Source organism: Carassius gibelio, chromosome B22 (assembly GCF_023724105.1).
Source record: "Carassius gibelio isolate Cgi1373 ecotype wild population from Czech Republic chromosome B22, carGib1.2-hapl.c, whole genome shotgun sequence".
Taxonomy (NCBI): domain Eukaryota; kingdom Metazoa; phylum Chordata; class Actinopteri; order Cypriniformes; family Cyprinidae; genus Carassius; species Carassius gibelio.
Genome location: NC_068417.1, coordinates 34,423,887 through 34,441,868, shown reverse-complemented (window position 1 = coordinate 34,441,868; position 17,982 = coordinate 34,423,887). Strand labels below are relative to the sequence as shown.

Here is a 17,982-nt window from a genome sequence, read left to right as displayed (position 1 = left end):
AATGTCCCACTGACAGCCCTCAAAGTGTCTGAATTACTCAGATTAACAACACTTTAATCCTGACCGAATAGAGTGGTGGAAATATGATGTCACTCTGTAGGCAAAACCCAGAAGTGAGTTACATTTTAGCACTTCCAGTTCAATCATCCAGGAGTCAATGGCTTTTATGAATGGGAGTTTGGTTAAATCCCTTAAATAAGGTCCGTGGTTAACACAAGCTCAAGATACTTTCACGTTTTATTCTACGACATAAACACAACAGTTACACCACACTCATGATTTGTTTTAAGCTGTGAAGTGTCTTAGCATGTTGCTTTAAGCATGTTGCTAACAAGTTGCTAAATGGGACTACAGGCGCTGTTGGAGACATTAAACATTAATTTATAGCAGGGGTCACCAAACACTGGTCCTGACTCACTGACTTACACCTTCTCTCTCTCTCTCTCTCTCTCTCTCTCTCTCTCTCTCTCTCTCTCAAAATCTAGTGCTTTATCTCCCTCTAGTGTTCACTCTTTGTAAACATGTTACTTTTCATCAGAAATACATTTATCCGTTTTATGAACCTATTGTCTGCATTCTACGGGTTTATTTACCTCTTTTGTTTCAGTTAACCTAGTTTTAAGATTATAATAGGTTATGTGTTTGTTTTTTAAACATTTACCAATGTTCTGCGATCTTAGACCGGTCAAAAGCGTTTCCATACGTTGACTACAAGTCCCATCATCCCTTGCGCTGTGCAAGCGGCGGGACGCTCACTTCCGCCCAGCGTTTGGAAAGAGAAGCGGTGGACTGGACACAGGCTAGTTGATCACAGTGAAGCGAAAACACATCACAGATCATAATTTTTTATCGGATTAATGGTAATTGCTGTAACAGCAGCATTGTGAAGACACATTTAATGGTAAACATAAGTTTTGCTTTCTTTGAGAGCACAGGTACATAGCGAAGATTTCTGTGTTTTAGGTCGTTTGTTTATCTGTAACGTTACGGCTCTAAAACGTTTCCTGTAATGAATGCAAATGAATCTTTAACAGGCATGGTGGATGTGTGTGTGTGTGTGTGTGTGTGTGTGTGTGTGTGTGTGTGTGTGTGTGTGTGTGCCTAGTAATACACCTACTACTAGCCCTGTTTAAATTGCTAGAATCTTTTTATGGTGTGCATCAGACTTATCCCTTGATAAAACATGAACAAATACATGGTGAACTACTGTATTTATTACAGTATTTTTATTATCTGACTCTGACATGAATTTGACAGTAATGTTATTTATTTTCTTAAGTAAAAAACAACTTCAAATGCAGCCAAAAATCTAACACCGCAAACTAAAAAAGGTATTTTAGTTTTACGATATAACTGTATAAAAAACTGCAACAAATAATTCTAGGAATATAAAAAATGATATATTAATCAGATAATCTCTTTACAACAAAACAAGTAAAAAACAAGCAACTGTCTAGGCATAATTATTATTATTAATAGAGACGTATTATTATTACTACATACATAGAGACAAAGCTAAATCTTCTGTAGGCTACAACAGTAGCTTAATATATTATCAATTTACTCATGTTAAACCAAACATTTATTTTAATGAGCTGCCATGAAGATCTTTGAGTGTCTGTGTTTATGATATGACAGTTTTCTCAAATGAAACGGTAAATTCTCATGAAGTGACGGTTTATGCGTTCGTGTTCTCATATAGTGACACACGTCAGAAACTACAAAACAGCGAGCAACTGCGCCCGTCACCCACAGAGATGTGGAATTTGCAGGAGTAATATTTAAATATTATTTTGCAGTTTAATATTCACAGACACTAGTATATATTCGGCTACAGTTTGGAGCCCTGCGCTTTGACTGACACGGAAGTGACTGAATGCAGCTGCGGGGACCGAATATACTCGGGAGTCGGTAACTTACTACCGGTACTACAGAGACGCTGGGATCATCACATTTTTTATTTTCAGCACCGACTTGGTAGTGAAGTGCCAGTACTTGTGGTATCCCTAGTCGCCGTTTTACTGTCTTGTTGGTCCAGTCTGACATATCTATAATATAGAAGCGGCTTCACTGTCTGTTGGCAGTTTACAAAGCGACGAGCGATCCAGTCATATATAGATCAGTGCTGCTAACGCGTCTTCATTTCTTCTTCGCTGCTCTTAACAAGGGGTGCTTGTGGCAACACAGCACAACTTCCTGTGTTTGCAATGCATTCTGAGCAGCGAAGAAGAACTGTGCAGCGGACTTTGGCAGCAGTTAGTCAAAGCTAGCGGTCATAACTAGGCCTTGTTTAAGAAAATGGTATCAGATCGGTATATGGGTTCATGTACTCGCAGATGCCGATGGCAGAATTTGTTGTGGTATCCGTGATATTTCCGATACTAGTATCGGAATCGGAACAACTCCAGTGATAATATGTCAGACTGTGATATTTCAAAATGATTTCAATGATTTGTGGAGTGTGTTCCAGTTAATGTTATCATCTATAATATCACTGAATTGGGAGAGCAGAACACAGATGTGCTGTGTATGTTGTCTTTTTGTCAAACAGTTAGAGCGAATATTAAAGGAGCTTTTGACATAGATATAAAATACCAAGTGTTTCGTTATTCTTCTGACTTAAAATAGATCACGGAGAAAAATATATAGAGCTTTTAGTCAAACTGAAAGATAAGGATTATTAAATGATTTGTCTTTTGAGTGGAACTTCAGTCTAAAATTGCTGGGTTCAGCCTGTTGGGTCATTTTATCGGGTGTTTTTAATATTTTTACTCAGGTGCTGGGTAGGTTTTCTGCTCTCTAAAACAGCGGTTCCCAACCTTTTTTAACTCGCGGCCCACACAACCAAACACATGTGTTTGCGCGGCCCACTGCAAAAAAAAAAGAAAAAAGATTTGACCCTCCTATCAAAACAGGAAAACCAGATGCAGGCAGAGCTCGGCAGTGAGTAGACAGTCAGGGGAGCAAGCAGTCACGAGGGAACATGTTGACAGCCATTTATGCATCTTTGAATTTGTTGTTCTGTAGCATATGCAGCAAAAATATTAATTGGTGGTTTATTCTTAAACCAGTGAGCTCGAATAGTGGAAGCATAGTCACAGTTTAATATTTATTTCTTGTTATTTCATTATATATATGAAATTATTTATTTTATGACTTAGACATTTTACATATATTAACAAAATTATTATTTCTTTTAATAGTAATTGGCAGCCCAACCTGCAATACCACCACGACCCACTAGGGGACCGCGGACCATAGGTTGAAAACCCCTGCTCTAAATAAATGGTGGCTTCATCATGTTGGGTTATTTTACGGAGTTATTATTTTTTTATATAAATGTTTGTATCCAGGTGATGGATAGTTTTTTCTGTAACTAAGCTGCTGGGTTATTTTTGTTCTTCTACTCAAACTGCTGGGTTGAGCCTGCTGGGCTGTTTTTGTGGTTGCCAAATAACCAAAGTCAGGTTGTTTTTACCTCTGCATTATTTAGAGTAGAAATGCAGAAGGCTTGCTTTAGGAAAAAGGTGGATGCGAAAGTCATTGTTTGTATTAAACCACTGGAGATGTATCATGAAAAATATAAGCACTAGTTTCCAGTATATGGAAATGTATTATGTAGTATATTGCATTATATTTTGAAGTATATTACAATGTATATTGTTTGTTTTGTAAGAGCAAATACATCTTAATCCATTTTCAAAATATATTTTGATGTGCTTCACAGTGGAGTAAATGCAGAGTAAATGATGACAGAATTTTACTACTGAAAGTTTCAGCAAACAATAATCCTTGTTCAGTTTGACTTTGACTGAAGGGAAATTAAGTTCAGACATCAATACACTCTTAATACTGAACATTTGGCCAGCATTAATAGTAAACATGCATATTTTCTCTGATTAAGTGAGTGATCTGAGGCATCACCTGTAGTCTTCAGTTTATCCTGGTTCATCTCTTCTGCTGGTCAATCCTAGTTCTCCTACACAGTCATTCTCCATGAAGACAAGATAATCCATGATTTTGGAGCTCACAGCTGAAGTTCATGAATGAGAACGAAGTGAAACTTGTGATCTACACGTCTGTGCATGTTTATATAGGTTTTTTCCATGTGGGTGACTGAACCAGCTTGACTGGTTAGATTTACATATTAGAAATGGAAAGATGTGTGTACAATAGATCATGTTTGTGCGTGTGTGTGTGTGTGCATACACACTTTGTGGCTGTGAGTTGTCTTTATTTCTTGCTTTTGTGAAATGCTGTGTTTATTAACCATGTCTGCTGGTCATGTGTGTTCATTACTGAGCTTTTAACCCTTGTGTTATGTTCAAAACACTATAACACTTGTGCTGTTCCTGGTCAAAAAAATAGCTTATAAATCTGTTGTTGTGTTATGTTACCACCAAACACGAGATTCAATCTTTTTGTCTTGGTCTTGAAGTTATTGCCTGTGTCTTTAGGTTATATCTGGTAAATATTGGTTATGAAAAGTTATATGTTAAATGTTTCTGTACTATAGACACTGTTGTTGGAGAAAGAGGAAGTGTATAATAATCCTGATTTGCAAGGCAAAAAATAATCAATAACATCACATCATTGTGGATAATAGTTCAGGTCATAGATTTCGGTTTAATGATGTTTATACTGTCCTGTACAATTTTAATTCACATTTGAATCACATCCACAAATCAGCAAAAAATCAGAGAAATATGACTTCAGATACTGTGACATGTTTATTTACTTTATATTTCACTGGGACATTTAGGGACTGTTGTCTACTTCTTTCAAGATCTGACATCATAAAACATCACTGCAACAGTAGCCACGCCCACCAGAGCAGAGATGACCAATCGGATCACAGCTTCAGTAAAACCACAGGAGTGACTGGAATCTGTGGAAACAAAAAAGGTTACTGTAGAATTATGTGGTATGTCCCTTTAAGGCTGGCTCCTCTCATGACGTGTGACAGACAGCATGGAAGGGAAAGGGGCAGTTCAATAAACCAAGACGGTTTCAGAGCAAGGCGGTTTTTTTGTGTTTCTCTCGAACCAAAATATTCTACTCAAACCACTGGGTTGAGCCTGCTGGGCTGTTTTTGTGGTTGCCAAATAACCCAAGTCAGGTTGTTTTTACCACAGCATTGTTTAGAGTAGAAATGCAGAAGGCTTGCTTTAGGAAAAAAGGTAGATACACAAGTCATTGTTTGTATTAAACCACTGGAGATGTATCATGAAAAATATATAGAAATGTATTATGTAATATATTGCATTATATTTGGCAGTATATTACAATGTATATTGTTTGTTTAACCAAAAGACATGGTGTCAGAAGTGGGATAAAATGGCCCAGGGACAAAGTTTGAAAAGGAATGGTGCGTATACTGCTATGCTGGCCTGTCAGATAAATCAAAGAAAGTACAAGCCTACACATTGTTAAACCTCGCTGGTCCTGAAGCGGTTGATAAGTCTGAAACATTTGTTTATGATGAAAACGAAGATCATGAGGATCCAGAGGTACTTCTAGCTTAATTTGCTGAATTGTGCTTACCTGCAAAAAAAGTCATCATGGACAGACAAGCGTTTAATACCGCTTTTCAAAAACCAGGTGAATCTGTGCAAGCATACGTTTTCACTTTGAAATTTCTGGCAAATGTGTATTCAGATCACTGCAAGATGAACTCATTAGAGACCGCATAGCTTGAGGTATAGAAAATGACACCGTTAACCAACAGTTACTCCGTGAAAAAAAAACTCACCCTGGATTTGGCTGTTAACATATGTTTGCTGCATGAACAGTGCAAGAGAAGCCTGAAACAGCTGAGAAAAGACACAGAGGTATGTGCTCTGCAAAAAAACATGTTGCTCAAACTGTAATGGCCAACATCCTTCAGAAAATAACAAATGCTACACATACAACTAACACTGCAACAACTGTGGTAAACTGAACCACTTTGCGAGATGCTGTAGCTCAGCACCAACACAGCAAGAAGTGCTTAAACATTATATTAGCCCAGGACCCAGCTAAGAGATATAATACATGAGCTGGATGCACAACCTGATGAAAATATGCAGGACACTTTTTTCTGTGACCTTGTTGAGCTATCTAGTCAAAAGGGTGAAATTTTCACAACGCTGAACTTAAAAAATGGAAATGGCCAACTCAAAGTCAAGGTTGAGACAGCCGCCAAATGCAATGTTATCTCAAAACGGATGCTGAAAAGTTTGAATCACACCAACCCTACTAACATGGCAAAGAAAATCAATCTGGTGGCCTATGGAGGAGAGACAATCGACACTGAGGGAACAACAGTGTTGCAATGCGTCCATGGGGAATTTCAATTTCGTGTGGTGGATTGTGATGTAAAACACCTTCTTGGCCTACAGGGCTAGCACCGCTATGGGACTCATCCAAATGGGACCTGATGTACACATGCTGCATAATGAGGCACCAGAGGTACGTGAATGCAGAGATCTTTTCTATTGTGCCCTTGATAACCATACTGAAGAAGCCACTCCAAACTGCCTCACCCCACGTACAGGGTATGATGATGAAACTGCATCGATATCACCTGGATGTCATCTTCAAATGTGGCAAGGAGCTGTTTGTGGCTGATGGTTTGTCCCGGGCCCAACTCTCCACAACAGACCCAAACTCTCTGATGACCAGCTGGAGGTCATGACTTTCCAGGTACTATCTTCCCGTCGTGTAGATGAACTCAGGGCTGCTGTGCAAAAAGATGTCACATGCCAACAGCTTTCTGACATGATTAGAAATGGCTTGCCAGCCACCTCCAAAGAACTCCATATTCCTTGCTTCTTTTCAATGAGAGACGAGCTTACCATTCAGGATGGCATTCTGCTCCGTAGGAAGAGATTGATTATCCCACCTGGACTGCAGATGTTTTATGTGGGCCAGTTACATCAGGGTCATCCTGAAATTACAGCAACAAAGCGCAGGGCTAAAGAACTGTTGTATTTGCCATCGATGTACAGTGATACTGATGCTGAGATATCTTGTTACTCATCCTGCAATGCACTCAAACCCCATCAGACAAAAGAACACTGCAGCTCCACGAAGTCCTGGATCTTCCCTGGTCTTTCATGGCTGCTGACCTTTGATTGGCATGGAAAGCCACATCCAGTCCTTGTGGATTCATTCTCTGGCTGGTTTGAGCTGGATCACCTTACTGACAAGAGAAGCATCACAGTTATCGCAAAAAAACTGAAAAGACATTTTGCAGTACATGGTGTCCCGCACACTTTAATGACTGATAATGCTTCTCAGTTCTTGTGCAAGGATTTTGACGATTTTGGACACAAATGGGACTGATCATATTCGCAGTAGCCCTCACTATCCCCAATCCAGTGGACTGGCTGAGCGTGCAGTTAGATCTGCCAAACATCTTCAGGAAAAATGCTATCGCGATCATACTGACATCCGTGCTGCTCTTCTCCATGTTTGTAATCTTCCCCGTGATGGCTGACCATCCCCTTCACAAAGCCTTCTTTCTTTTTTCAAACGAGGAACTTCCTCCCAGTGACCAAGGCAATTCTTCGGCCTGTTGTTCACACAAATGTAAAAGACACCATCACAAAACAGCGACTGAGGGGAAATGACTATTATGACAGAAATGCCCATCAGCTCCCTGCACTAAACCCAGGGCAAACTTCTCAGGATCCAGACAGCACGTGGTTTTGACATGTTAGCAACTGTGCTTTCCCCTTCCCAACAACCAAATAACATTGTGGCTTCACAAGGTGTCAAGTACATCAGGAACAGACGGCATCTCCTCCATGTATCATCTCCAGCTGACTTTGAAGATGATCTCCCTGTGGTGACTCAAACTGAGACAGTTGCAACACCATCCAATACTGAGGAACCCGTGCGGCAGCCACTGTCCCCTAAAGTGGATTGTTACACTGACACAGAGGGCAAACATTCAGTGGTGACTCGTTCTGGAAGAGTCAGCCGTCCTAACCAATGTTACAAGGACTATGTTATGACCTGATTGAAAGGTGTTATGCTTTTTTTACCTCATAAATGGTAACCAGGTTATATTATGGGTTATACTTTATTCTGCTTAATTTTGTATTTTTTGTAATTTTTCATCTGGTATTATACTAATTATTCATCCGTATACTAAAAGAGGGGGGATGTAGAGTTGTGGTATGTCCCTTTAAGGCTGCGGCTCCTCTCATGACGTGTGACCGACAGCACAGAAGGGAAAGGGGCAGTTCAATAAACCAAGTGTTCAGAGCAAGACAGTTTTTTGTGTTTTTCTTGAACCAAAGATACAGTTACTGGCTCTGCATGAGGAGATTAAAACACAGAATAGTACAAATGGTTTTCTAGTTTCTGACCTCACACAAAGAACAGTGACTAACAACAGTTTAAAACTCCTGCCTAATATTGTGAAGGTCTCCCTCGTGCTCCCGTACAGCTCTGATGTGTTGAGACATGGACTCATAAGACCTCTGAACATGTTCTTTAGTGTCTGGCACATTAACAGAAGATCATCTAAGTCTTGTCCTCTACAGATCAGATTCATTACATACAGTAGACGCTCAGTCAGAAACTTTGAACCTTTGAAACCATGTTCCTCAAACTGTTATTGAACAACTTTCTCAGTGTGAAGGGGAGAATATGGTCTACAGAAATCTTTAGGTAGGTTTATGAGTCAAAGTAACATCCATGTGGATCTCAGGATTCAAGGTTTCCCAGCAAAACATTGTCCAGAGCACAACACTGGTCTGCTCTCTTCACACAGAGCATCTGCTGCCATCTCTTTCACAGATGCCATTAAGTTTAAAGGCCGTGTTGCAAGGTAAATTTTTTAACGAATTTGTGCAATTTGCTTGTTTGTAATTAACAATTAAGCTGTTATCCATTGTATTTTATGTTGTTGGTTATCACAAAACGGAATATAATACGAAAAAGTAGGTACTATCTTACAGTGGTCTCCTTTCCCCCACAATGCATTGCATCACGTCACGTTGGGGAGAGAATTTACTAAAGCATTGAGAGTGACTTGAGAGACGAGTACTAGACAAGAGTATTCAGATCCGCAGATTATAGATAAATATATAAATACATAGATATATATAGATAGATAGATTACATACATAGATAGATAGACAGACAGATAGATAGAGAGATATCAACCAACAGCGACCCAAACGCACTCACTTACCCTACAGCACAAGCTTTTCAGCGCAGTTTCCATGGGACAGCACTGCCCACACAAGCACCTGCCAAACTAAGCGACACACAAGCGACTACATTTGCAACAACATTTTCACCGGAGGAAGAGATAACGATTAGAAACGTCCATATAGTTAGCATGATGCCTTCTATTTCTAGATGACAAAGACAAAGTTTACCAGTTCTGCAACACTATGACAAAGGTTACTGGTACTTATCTAAACTAACGTCATGATCACTGCCACTAGATATAAAGAAAACGTAGATTTTTTTCACTCGGTGCTACCCAATAAAAAATAAATAATATATATATATATATATGTGTGTGTGTGTGTGTGTGTGTGTGTGTGTCGGTATTGTGCACTACTGCTCGTAGACTAGCTTCAGTGCTCATTGCTGCGATGCTAAATGATAGCAACTCACCAGGACACTTCACCAACTCTCCACTCATTCTCCTTGGACCATGCATAGGCTTTGACGGACATCAGTTCTTGGCAATTCTTCATTTGCCCCCTCACTGCTGGCTCGATCGAAATTACACGGCTGCGGGCCTTCATATATGTTGGCTCTTGCCACCTCTTCCTCATCCATCAGTCGCTATAACGTTAGTTCTGATGCTGCGTTCCAGGCAGGTTTTTGAGCTCGTAATCACTATTTCATGCCACTACTAACGACTTTGTACCGTTCCAGGCAAGTTACGCCAAACTTTCTGAGCGCAAGGAATTGTAACTAGATTATTTCTTTTATTGCAACGTTACATTGACCTAAAATCGTTTTTTTTCAACATGTACTACTTGCTTAAACACTGCATCCATATGCAGTATTATTCGTAGGGGCTGTCATCGTTGTTTCGCGTGCTGTGTGACCTCGGAACTCGGAGTACATCGATCTAGTACGAGACACGAGTTCACAGGTGGGAAGTCACGGGTTTATTTGCCGTTCCAGTGCACTTTCATGGGTTTAAGGTTGGAAAAACACGAGTTACGGGTTGTCTGGAACGCGGCATCATACTAGGCTGAGGCTACCTTTCCTCCACTTCTCCCCAACGTGATGTCATCACCGAGTTGCTTAAAAAAAAACGTTAATACCAAAAACTAAAAAAATAGGTCTTTAAGACCATTTTTGAGACATTTTAAAAATGATATACATATCTTGACTGATTTATGTACCCACTAATCAAAAGTGGTGGTTAACCTGCAACATGGCCTTTAATAATAATCTAGTGCGGTTTTGAATGCACAAGCAGTCTGATAATTGCAAAATGAATGTTTGGAAATGTAAACTGATATTTTCTACTGACACACTACAGCAAAATATATAAATAACTGGCCGAACACCATTCTTTTGGGTGAAAATACTAATGTGACTTTTGCATCGTAGTGTATGTATAAAGTATGTATAATTAAATTAAGTATATTTAAATAAGTGTAATTAAAGTATGCGTTCATACTTGGGCTCGATTGTCCCTGGAGGAAACAGCTGTGGTGTGATGAGCGGTGACAAGCAAAAACTTTACAGTAGATTAGAGATGTTCCGATACCCTTTTCAACTTCGTTCGTGTTCTCATATAGTGACACACGGCAGAGACTACAAAACAGCGAGCTCCTGTGCATCTGCGCCCGTCACCCACAGAGATGTGGAATTTGCAGGAGTAATATTTAAATATTATTTTGCAGTTTAATATTCACAGACACTAGTATATATATATTCGGCTACAGTCTGGAGCCCTGCGCTTTGACTGACACGGAAGCGACTGAACGCAGCTGCGGGGACCGAATATACTCGGGAGTCGGTAACTTACTACCGGTACTACAGAGACGCTGGGATCATCACATTTTTTATTTTCAGCACCGACTTGGTAGTGAAGTGCCAGTACTTGTGGCATCCCTAGTAGCCGTTTTACTGTCTGGTTAGTCCAGTCTGACATATCTATAATATAGAAGCGGCTTCACTGTCTGTTGGCAGTTTACAAAGCGATGAGCGATCCAGTCATATATAGATCAGTGCTGCTAACGCGTTTTCATTTCTTCTTCGCTGCTCTTAACAGGGGGTGCTTGTGGCAACACAGCACAACTTCCTTGTATTTGCAATGCATTCTGAGCAGCGAAGAAGAACCGTGCAGCGGACTTTGGCAGCAGTTAGTCAAAGCTAGCGGTCATAACTAGGTCTTGTTTAAGAAAATGGTATCGGATCAGTATATGGGTTCATGTACTCGCCGATGCCAGAATTTGTTGTGGTATCGGTGATATTTCCGATACTAGTATCGGAATCGGAACAACTCTACAGTAGATGGGAAATCGATTGCTCCCTCGTGACCCTTTGTGAACTGTAATTATGACAAAGAACTGCACAGATACAGATATTCAAACAGTCTATTTATAAACACACACCTCGTGTCCTCTGTTTGAGTCCGTTCGCGCTACTCCGCCGCAGTCTGCAGATTGAAGATCGCGCTGAAAGACGGCGAGGAGACCGGTCTGCTGCCGTTTTCAGATGAAATTTAAGGGGACTGACTCTGAGGCGATGGTGAATTTGAGTGCAGTTTATGAAGCTAAATGCCACAGCCCCACTAAAAAAGCCTAGTGACACGCATGCTTCTTGTGTACATTTCGGAGAACCAGGACAAATATTTCAATCGATCGCGCAGGCATTTAAGAGGCACCGAAATCTGCATTCTTATCCGGTTCGGTGCATATTGGTACAGTACCCCACCTTAGTCCTCAGTCACCACGTGCATCAATGAGCTTTTGGGCCCCAGTAACCCTGATGCTGATCACCAGTTATCCTTCTTACTGTGAACACTTGAGATGCTCTGACCCAGTCATCAGCTCACCACTGTTTAACCCTTGTCAAGTCATTCAGATATATTCACATTTATCCTGCTTCCAACACATGAAATTCAAGAACATCCTGAAATATCTCACCCCTTGACCGGTGCTGCTGTATTGATGAAATCAGTCTGCTTCACTTCACCTGTCAGTGGTTTAAAGTTGTGCCTGATCATTGTATTGATTGAATTATCAAGTCAGTTTTCACAGGGTCAGCTGTCTGACTCAATCTCTAAATAAAGGATAATTTTGTAAATTTGATCTTCATAACTTAAATTCCGCCATCATTATTATTTTGTAATGTTTATTTGATGAACACTGCACCACATAAAACCACAATGAAGTACTGTACATTTAGAGAAGAGTTAAAGAGCTACTTCACCCCAAAATGTTCATCTTTGAAACACAAATTAAGATATTTTTGATGAATACTGAGAGCTCTCTGACCCTCACATAGAGGCGATGTTATTAACATGATCAACATCCAGAAATTTAGCAAGGAGATTGTTAAAGTAATCCATATGACATCAGCCGTTTTTTCATTCTAATTAAAGTGTAAATAAACGCAGAGCAGCATACGCTTGAGTTCAGTGGATTCTCTCCAAAAAGGCGTGGAGGAGACATATTGAATCAAGTAATTTTGTTTTCTTTGCATACGCTAGTAGCTTCGTAAAATTATGGTTGAACCCTTGATATCATGTGGATTATTTTAACGATCTCCTTGCTAAGTTTCTGGATGTTGGTCGTGTTAATTACACTGCTATCTACAAAGAGCTCTCAAACTCCATCCAAAATATCTTAATTTGTGTTTCAAAGATAAATGGACGTCTCACATGTTTAGAACAACATGAGGGTGAATAATTCATGACAGAATTGTCATATTGGGCTTTAATTAATTTGCATTCATATCTGTATAATCAAAGGTAATTCATTACTTTTGTTGGCGAACACAAAACATGAATGACATTAAGAGATGTGTGGTATTGAACTTAACCTGTATTTAGCGGACAGTGTTCCTGGAAGCTGAATTGTGTCGTCTTGTTGCTGACTGGATTAGCAGCCACACAATGAAAGACGTCATTATTTCTGTCTTTTATCTCCAGCGGGAGAGACAGAGTGACGCTGAGGTCAGGACTGCTGGTCTGATTCAGTCGTTCTCTCCCTTTAAACCATGACAGAGAGACTTCTGGTCCATTCTCAGCTGAACACATCACTGCAGAAGAAAACCCTCCATCTGGAACAAAACAAGCAGCTGCACACTTCTGCAACACTAGAGAAAAATGAAGAAGAGAGACTGACTTTGAGTCATCATGCTATCAAACAAATCCTACCGTTCAATCAGGGTTGTGCTTCAGAAAGCAAGTTTAACGTACCGTCACATAAACCCTGAACCTTGCTTACTTTGGCTAAACAGCTGTGAAGAGTCCAGTCGATCTTCTTTTAGTAACCCTGAGCTAACTCACACACAAGCTGAGTACATAAAGACTTCTATACTTATACTATACACTAAAAGAAGATACTTTTGTGCATCAAAGTACTTTCAGGGCATCTCTTCTAAACTGTCCGTCTCTTGCAACTCCATCATGTTTATATTTATTTTTATCTGTGATTTAGTTGGGGTTTGAACGGATCCACACTTAGGAAATCTAATGTAAATAATAGACCAAATAGGGACTTTAGACATACTGTTTTCAGCATATGATGCTTTGGGATTTATTCTAAATGTGTTATTCTAAATTTATTGAGTGGATCTTGATGAAAGAGTGAACCTTAATACTTACTCTCAAACTAAAGTACATTGTTTTACAATACTGAGATGAAAATTTTGTGTCATATAAAGTTGAAAATTATAATACACTCACCTAAAGGATTATAAGGAACACCTGTTCAATTTCTCATTAATGCAATTATCTAATCAACCAATCACATGGCCGTTACTTCAATGCATTCAGGGGTGTGGTCCTGGTCAAGACAATCTCCTGAACTCCAAACTGAATGTCAGAATGGGAAAGAAAGGTGATTTAAGCAATTTTGAGCGTGGCATGGTTGTTGGTGCCTGACGGGCCGGTCTGAGTATTTCACAATCTGCTCAGTTACTGGGATTTTCACGCACAACCATTTCTAGGGTTTACAAAGAATGGTGTGAAAAGAGAAAAACATCCAGTATGCGGCAGTCCTGTGGGCGAAAATGCCTTGTTGATGCTAGAGGTCAAAGGAGAATGGGCGAATGATTCAAGCTGATAGAAGAGTAACTTTGACTGAAATAATGACTCGTTGCAACCGAGGTATGCAGCAAAGCATTTGTGAAACCACAACACGCACAACCTTGAGGCGGATGAGCTACAACAGCAGAAGACCCCACCGGGTACCACTCATCTCCACTACAAATAGGAAAAAAGGCTACAATTTGCATGAGCTCACCAAAATTGGACAGTTGAAGACTGGAAAAATGTTGTCTGGTCTGATGAGTTTTGATTTCTGTTGAGACATTCAGAGGGTAGAGTCAGAATTTGGCGTAAACAGAATGAGAACATGGATCCATCATGCCTTGTTACCACTGTGCAGGCTGCTGGTGGTGGTGTAATGGTGTGGGGGATGTTTTCTTGGCACACTTTAGGCCCCTTTGTGCCAATTGGGCATCGTTTAAATGCCACGGCCTACCTGAGCATTGTTTCTGACCATGTCCATCTCTTTATGACCACCATGTACCCATCCTCTGATGGCTACTTCCAGCAGGATAATGCACCATGTCACAAAGCTTGAATCATTTCAAATTGGCTTTTTGAACATGACAATGAGTTCACTGTACTAAAATGGCCCCCACAGTCACCAGATCTCAACCCAATAGAGCATCTTTGGGATGTGGTGGAACGGGAGCTTCGTGCCCAGGATGTGCATCCCACAAATCTCCTTCTACTGAAAGATGCGATCCTATCAATATGGGCCAACATCTCTTAAGAATGCTTTCAGCACCTTGTTGAATCAATGCCACGTAGAATTAAAGCAGTTCTGAAGATGAAAGGGGGTCAAACACAGTATTAGTATGGTGATCCTAATAATCCTTTAGGTGAGTGTATATTGTATAAAATATTGAATATGCTATTCAAATGAGCCCAAAACACAACATAAAACAACCATCTAGATATAGATCTAGACTCAATCATCTTCATAAATGGACCAAGTTCTTCATATTATTTATTCAGGTGGTGAACCATGTTTTGTTTTCAGACAGATAAATATAATATAAGTTGATTATTAGATTTCGCGTTTCATATCAAAATGTTAATCTCTTAATTTCTTAAATAATGGGCTATTACACATCTTTCAACAAGACTCTTAATGAAAAGATAAAAAGTGACACCAAACTGTCAGCCCACTCTGATCATGTAAATTAGTCAGCTTTTAACCAATGAAACTTCTTCCCTCCAAAATTACACTGTTTTCATTGGTCAAGACAAACTCATGAGGTATGATTTTGCCAGAACTTAAAAGGCCATTAGTTATTGTTTGTGGGGAGAAGATTGAAGACTAAAACTAAACACAGGTTTAGCAGAAGCTGTGGTCTCTTTGTTACAAAAGCACTGATGGTTTGTGTTCAAGTGTTAAACTGACTCGTACTCTTCTCACATCTGTATTCTTCTCGTTTATATAACAGTTTCATACTTTCACTTCCCCTTGTTCCATATTTCTGGGTGAGTGTGTGTTTGTGTGTGTGTAGACTAGTTATGTGTCAGTGTTTTAGTCAATAAATCTTTTCTGCACAATATCATGAGTTTGATTTCTGTGTTCACGGCTTGCAAACAAAGTTTCTTTAAAGAGCTGATCTTTCTGATTTTCTGTGGCCATCAAAATAACATTTCTAAGTGTTATAAAATTACAATTAATATTGAGTGGATGAACAGATTAGTTGATTGCTACATTGTACTTTTCCCTTTGGAGCTAATATGCAGTTAATTTAGTTACTTTAACACACACCTCCAGGAGTGTGTGAGTGTTTGTTAAACTCTGTACTGGTCAAACAGTAAATGACAGACAGAGCCAAATTCAGAAGATGAAACAAACATCATTATTTAGTAATAATATTAATACAATCAAAACATGAGAAGGGAATATATTTAATATGTATTACATTTAAGTAAAGAGTAGTGAATAATCAACTGAAAATACACACAATGCAGGATCATCTGAATAATATACTATTGCAACAATATCTGGTGTGTTTTCTTGTGTAACTCACCAGATATCAGACACTCGCTGACCTGTGAGCTGCTCTCAATGACAGGCAACGAGACAGGGCCTTTAAAATAACAGGGAAATAAATCTTAATATATTCTTTCTCAAAAACACAAATAAATGCAGCATTCAGAGCATTTTCCAGTATATAAGAGGAACGATTGAAACTGATAGTGTGACTCACCATAAACCATAACACTGAATCTTTTAAATGTGGTCATTGAGTTCATAATCTGTGCCGTATAAAGTCCAGAGTGACTGGTTGTGATGTTTCTGATGGTGAGAGATCCCGTCTGCTGGTCCATCTGCAGTCTGTCTTTAAGTCCCTCATAAGTGTCATATATAGAGATGCTCAGCTTGTAGATTTCAGCAGTGAGAGTGTCTGGATCCTCAGCTCCAAACAGCCACAGTATCTGCTTTTCTCTGTTAATCTCACGAACACCAGTATGTAATACTACACAATCTCCCGTCTTCACTGATATCGTCTTGATTTCATCTGTCTCCACACCAAACACACCTGGAGAACAAGAGCGGCATGAAGTTTGATTTTAATAAGAAACAAAGACAAACAGAAGACAAACTGAAGTCTGACTTACCACAGAAAATGAGCAGAATCAAAGATAACCGATTACTGACGAGCATTTTCCTTCAGTGCACTTAAAACATTTACCGTCCGCCCAGGTTTAAAACACAATCTTTTGATCACATGTCCATGGTGTCTTGAGTTTTTATGTGAAGTGTCCTTCATCTACACATAAACAGCAGCAGTTGTGTTTCTGCCCACAAACCACATCCCTTTACGCACTTATGATCTAAATAAAAGAGAGAATGATCTGCTGCTCTGTTCATCTACTGACCAGCTTTCACAGCATATTATACACACAGCAAATACTTTATACACATAAATCATATTTCTGGTTTCACTCAGAAGAGATGATTGTCGTAGAAATGTGAGAAGTTGTGCTAGTATAAAGCAGGAGGAAGTTCAGCTCTGTACACTCAAAATCACACAAGTCCTCTCCTCTGAGAGTCACACACTGATGTTAAGTGCTCTAGCAACGAGTAAAGATTTATTATTTATGAGCAAATTATCTCTTCTACTCTATAGGATTTCTTTTACCCAGTATTTCCTAAAAAGGAGTTATTGTTTCATACAGTGGCCTGTAAAAACTCAGATATTTACATTCAGTGTAATTATGCGGAGGAGAAACACTTGAAACAGTCTCCTCAGGTGTTCAGGTTGAGTGAGACTCGCTCCTGGGTCTGAATCTGATTGTTAGAAACATTGATGGTGTGTCTGATAACCTCCTAAATGTTCTGATTGTGACTGGCTTTCTGCTGCCATCTACTGCTCAAGTCATGAAAATGCATTTGTTTAATATTTATAATTACTACAATAGTTTCTTGCTAGAATCCTAATTGGAAAACGTTGTCAAAAACCTGTATCTACACAAAATCATTTGAGACGTCTCTGTATATTTTAGCTCAAATATCACAGAATTGAAAGCACAGGATGCTGCCTTCAAAAATCGAGAAGGGTATAACAGCAGCCTGGAGATCTCAGTACAAACTTTTCCCTTCTTTTCAGAGAATGAAGAACAACCCATTCTCACTCCAAAGGCGTCAGAAACCAAAGCATGGTCAAGCGCCCCTAGCGTCACTTTAATGACGCCTAATGTGCCTCTCGGGCACTACGACCTTGGGAAACTTTTGGCGTCAGAGT

General features: G+C 39.5%; 2 protein-coding genes across 3 annotated transcripts in view; one reads left to right on the top strand and one right to left on the bottom strand.

Moving 5' to 3' along the window:
* Nucleotides 1-17,982, top strand: part of LOC127987351 (NACHT, LRR and PYD domains-containing protein 12-like) — a 795,441-nt gene that overhangs the window by 563,052 nt on the left and 214,407 nt on the right. The gene's annotated exons all lie outside the window — the stretch shown is intronic.
* On the bottom strand, nucleotides 4,726-17,127 carry LOC127987359 (hepatocyte cell adhesion molecule-like). The gene is made up of 5 exons (XM_052589657.1): nucleotides 16,856-17,127; nucleotides 16,444-16,776; nucleotides 16,264-16,323; nucleotides 13,021-13,260; nucleotides 4,726-4,888 (listed from the first exon to the last, which is right to left on the bottom strand). The coding sequence occupies exons 1-5, from the start codon at nucleotides 16,899-16,901 to the stop codon at nucleotides 4,782-4,784; spliced, it is 786 nt and encodes a 261-aa protein (XP_052445617.1). The 5' UTR covers nucleotides 16,902-17,127; the 3' UTR covers nucleotides 4,726-4,781.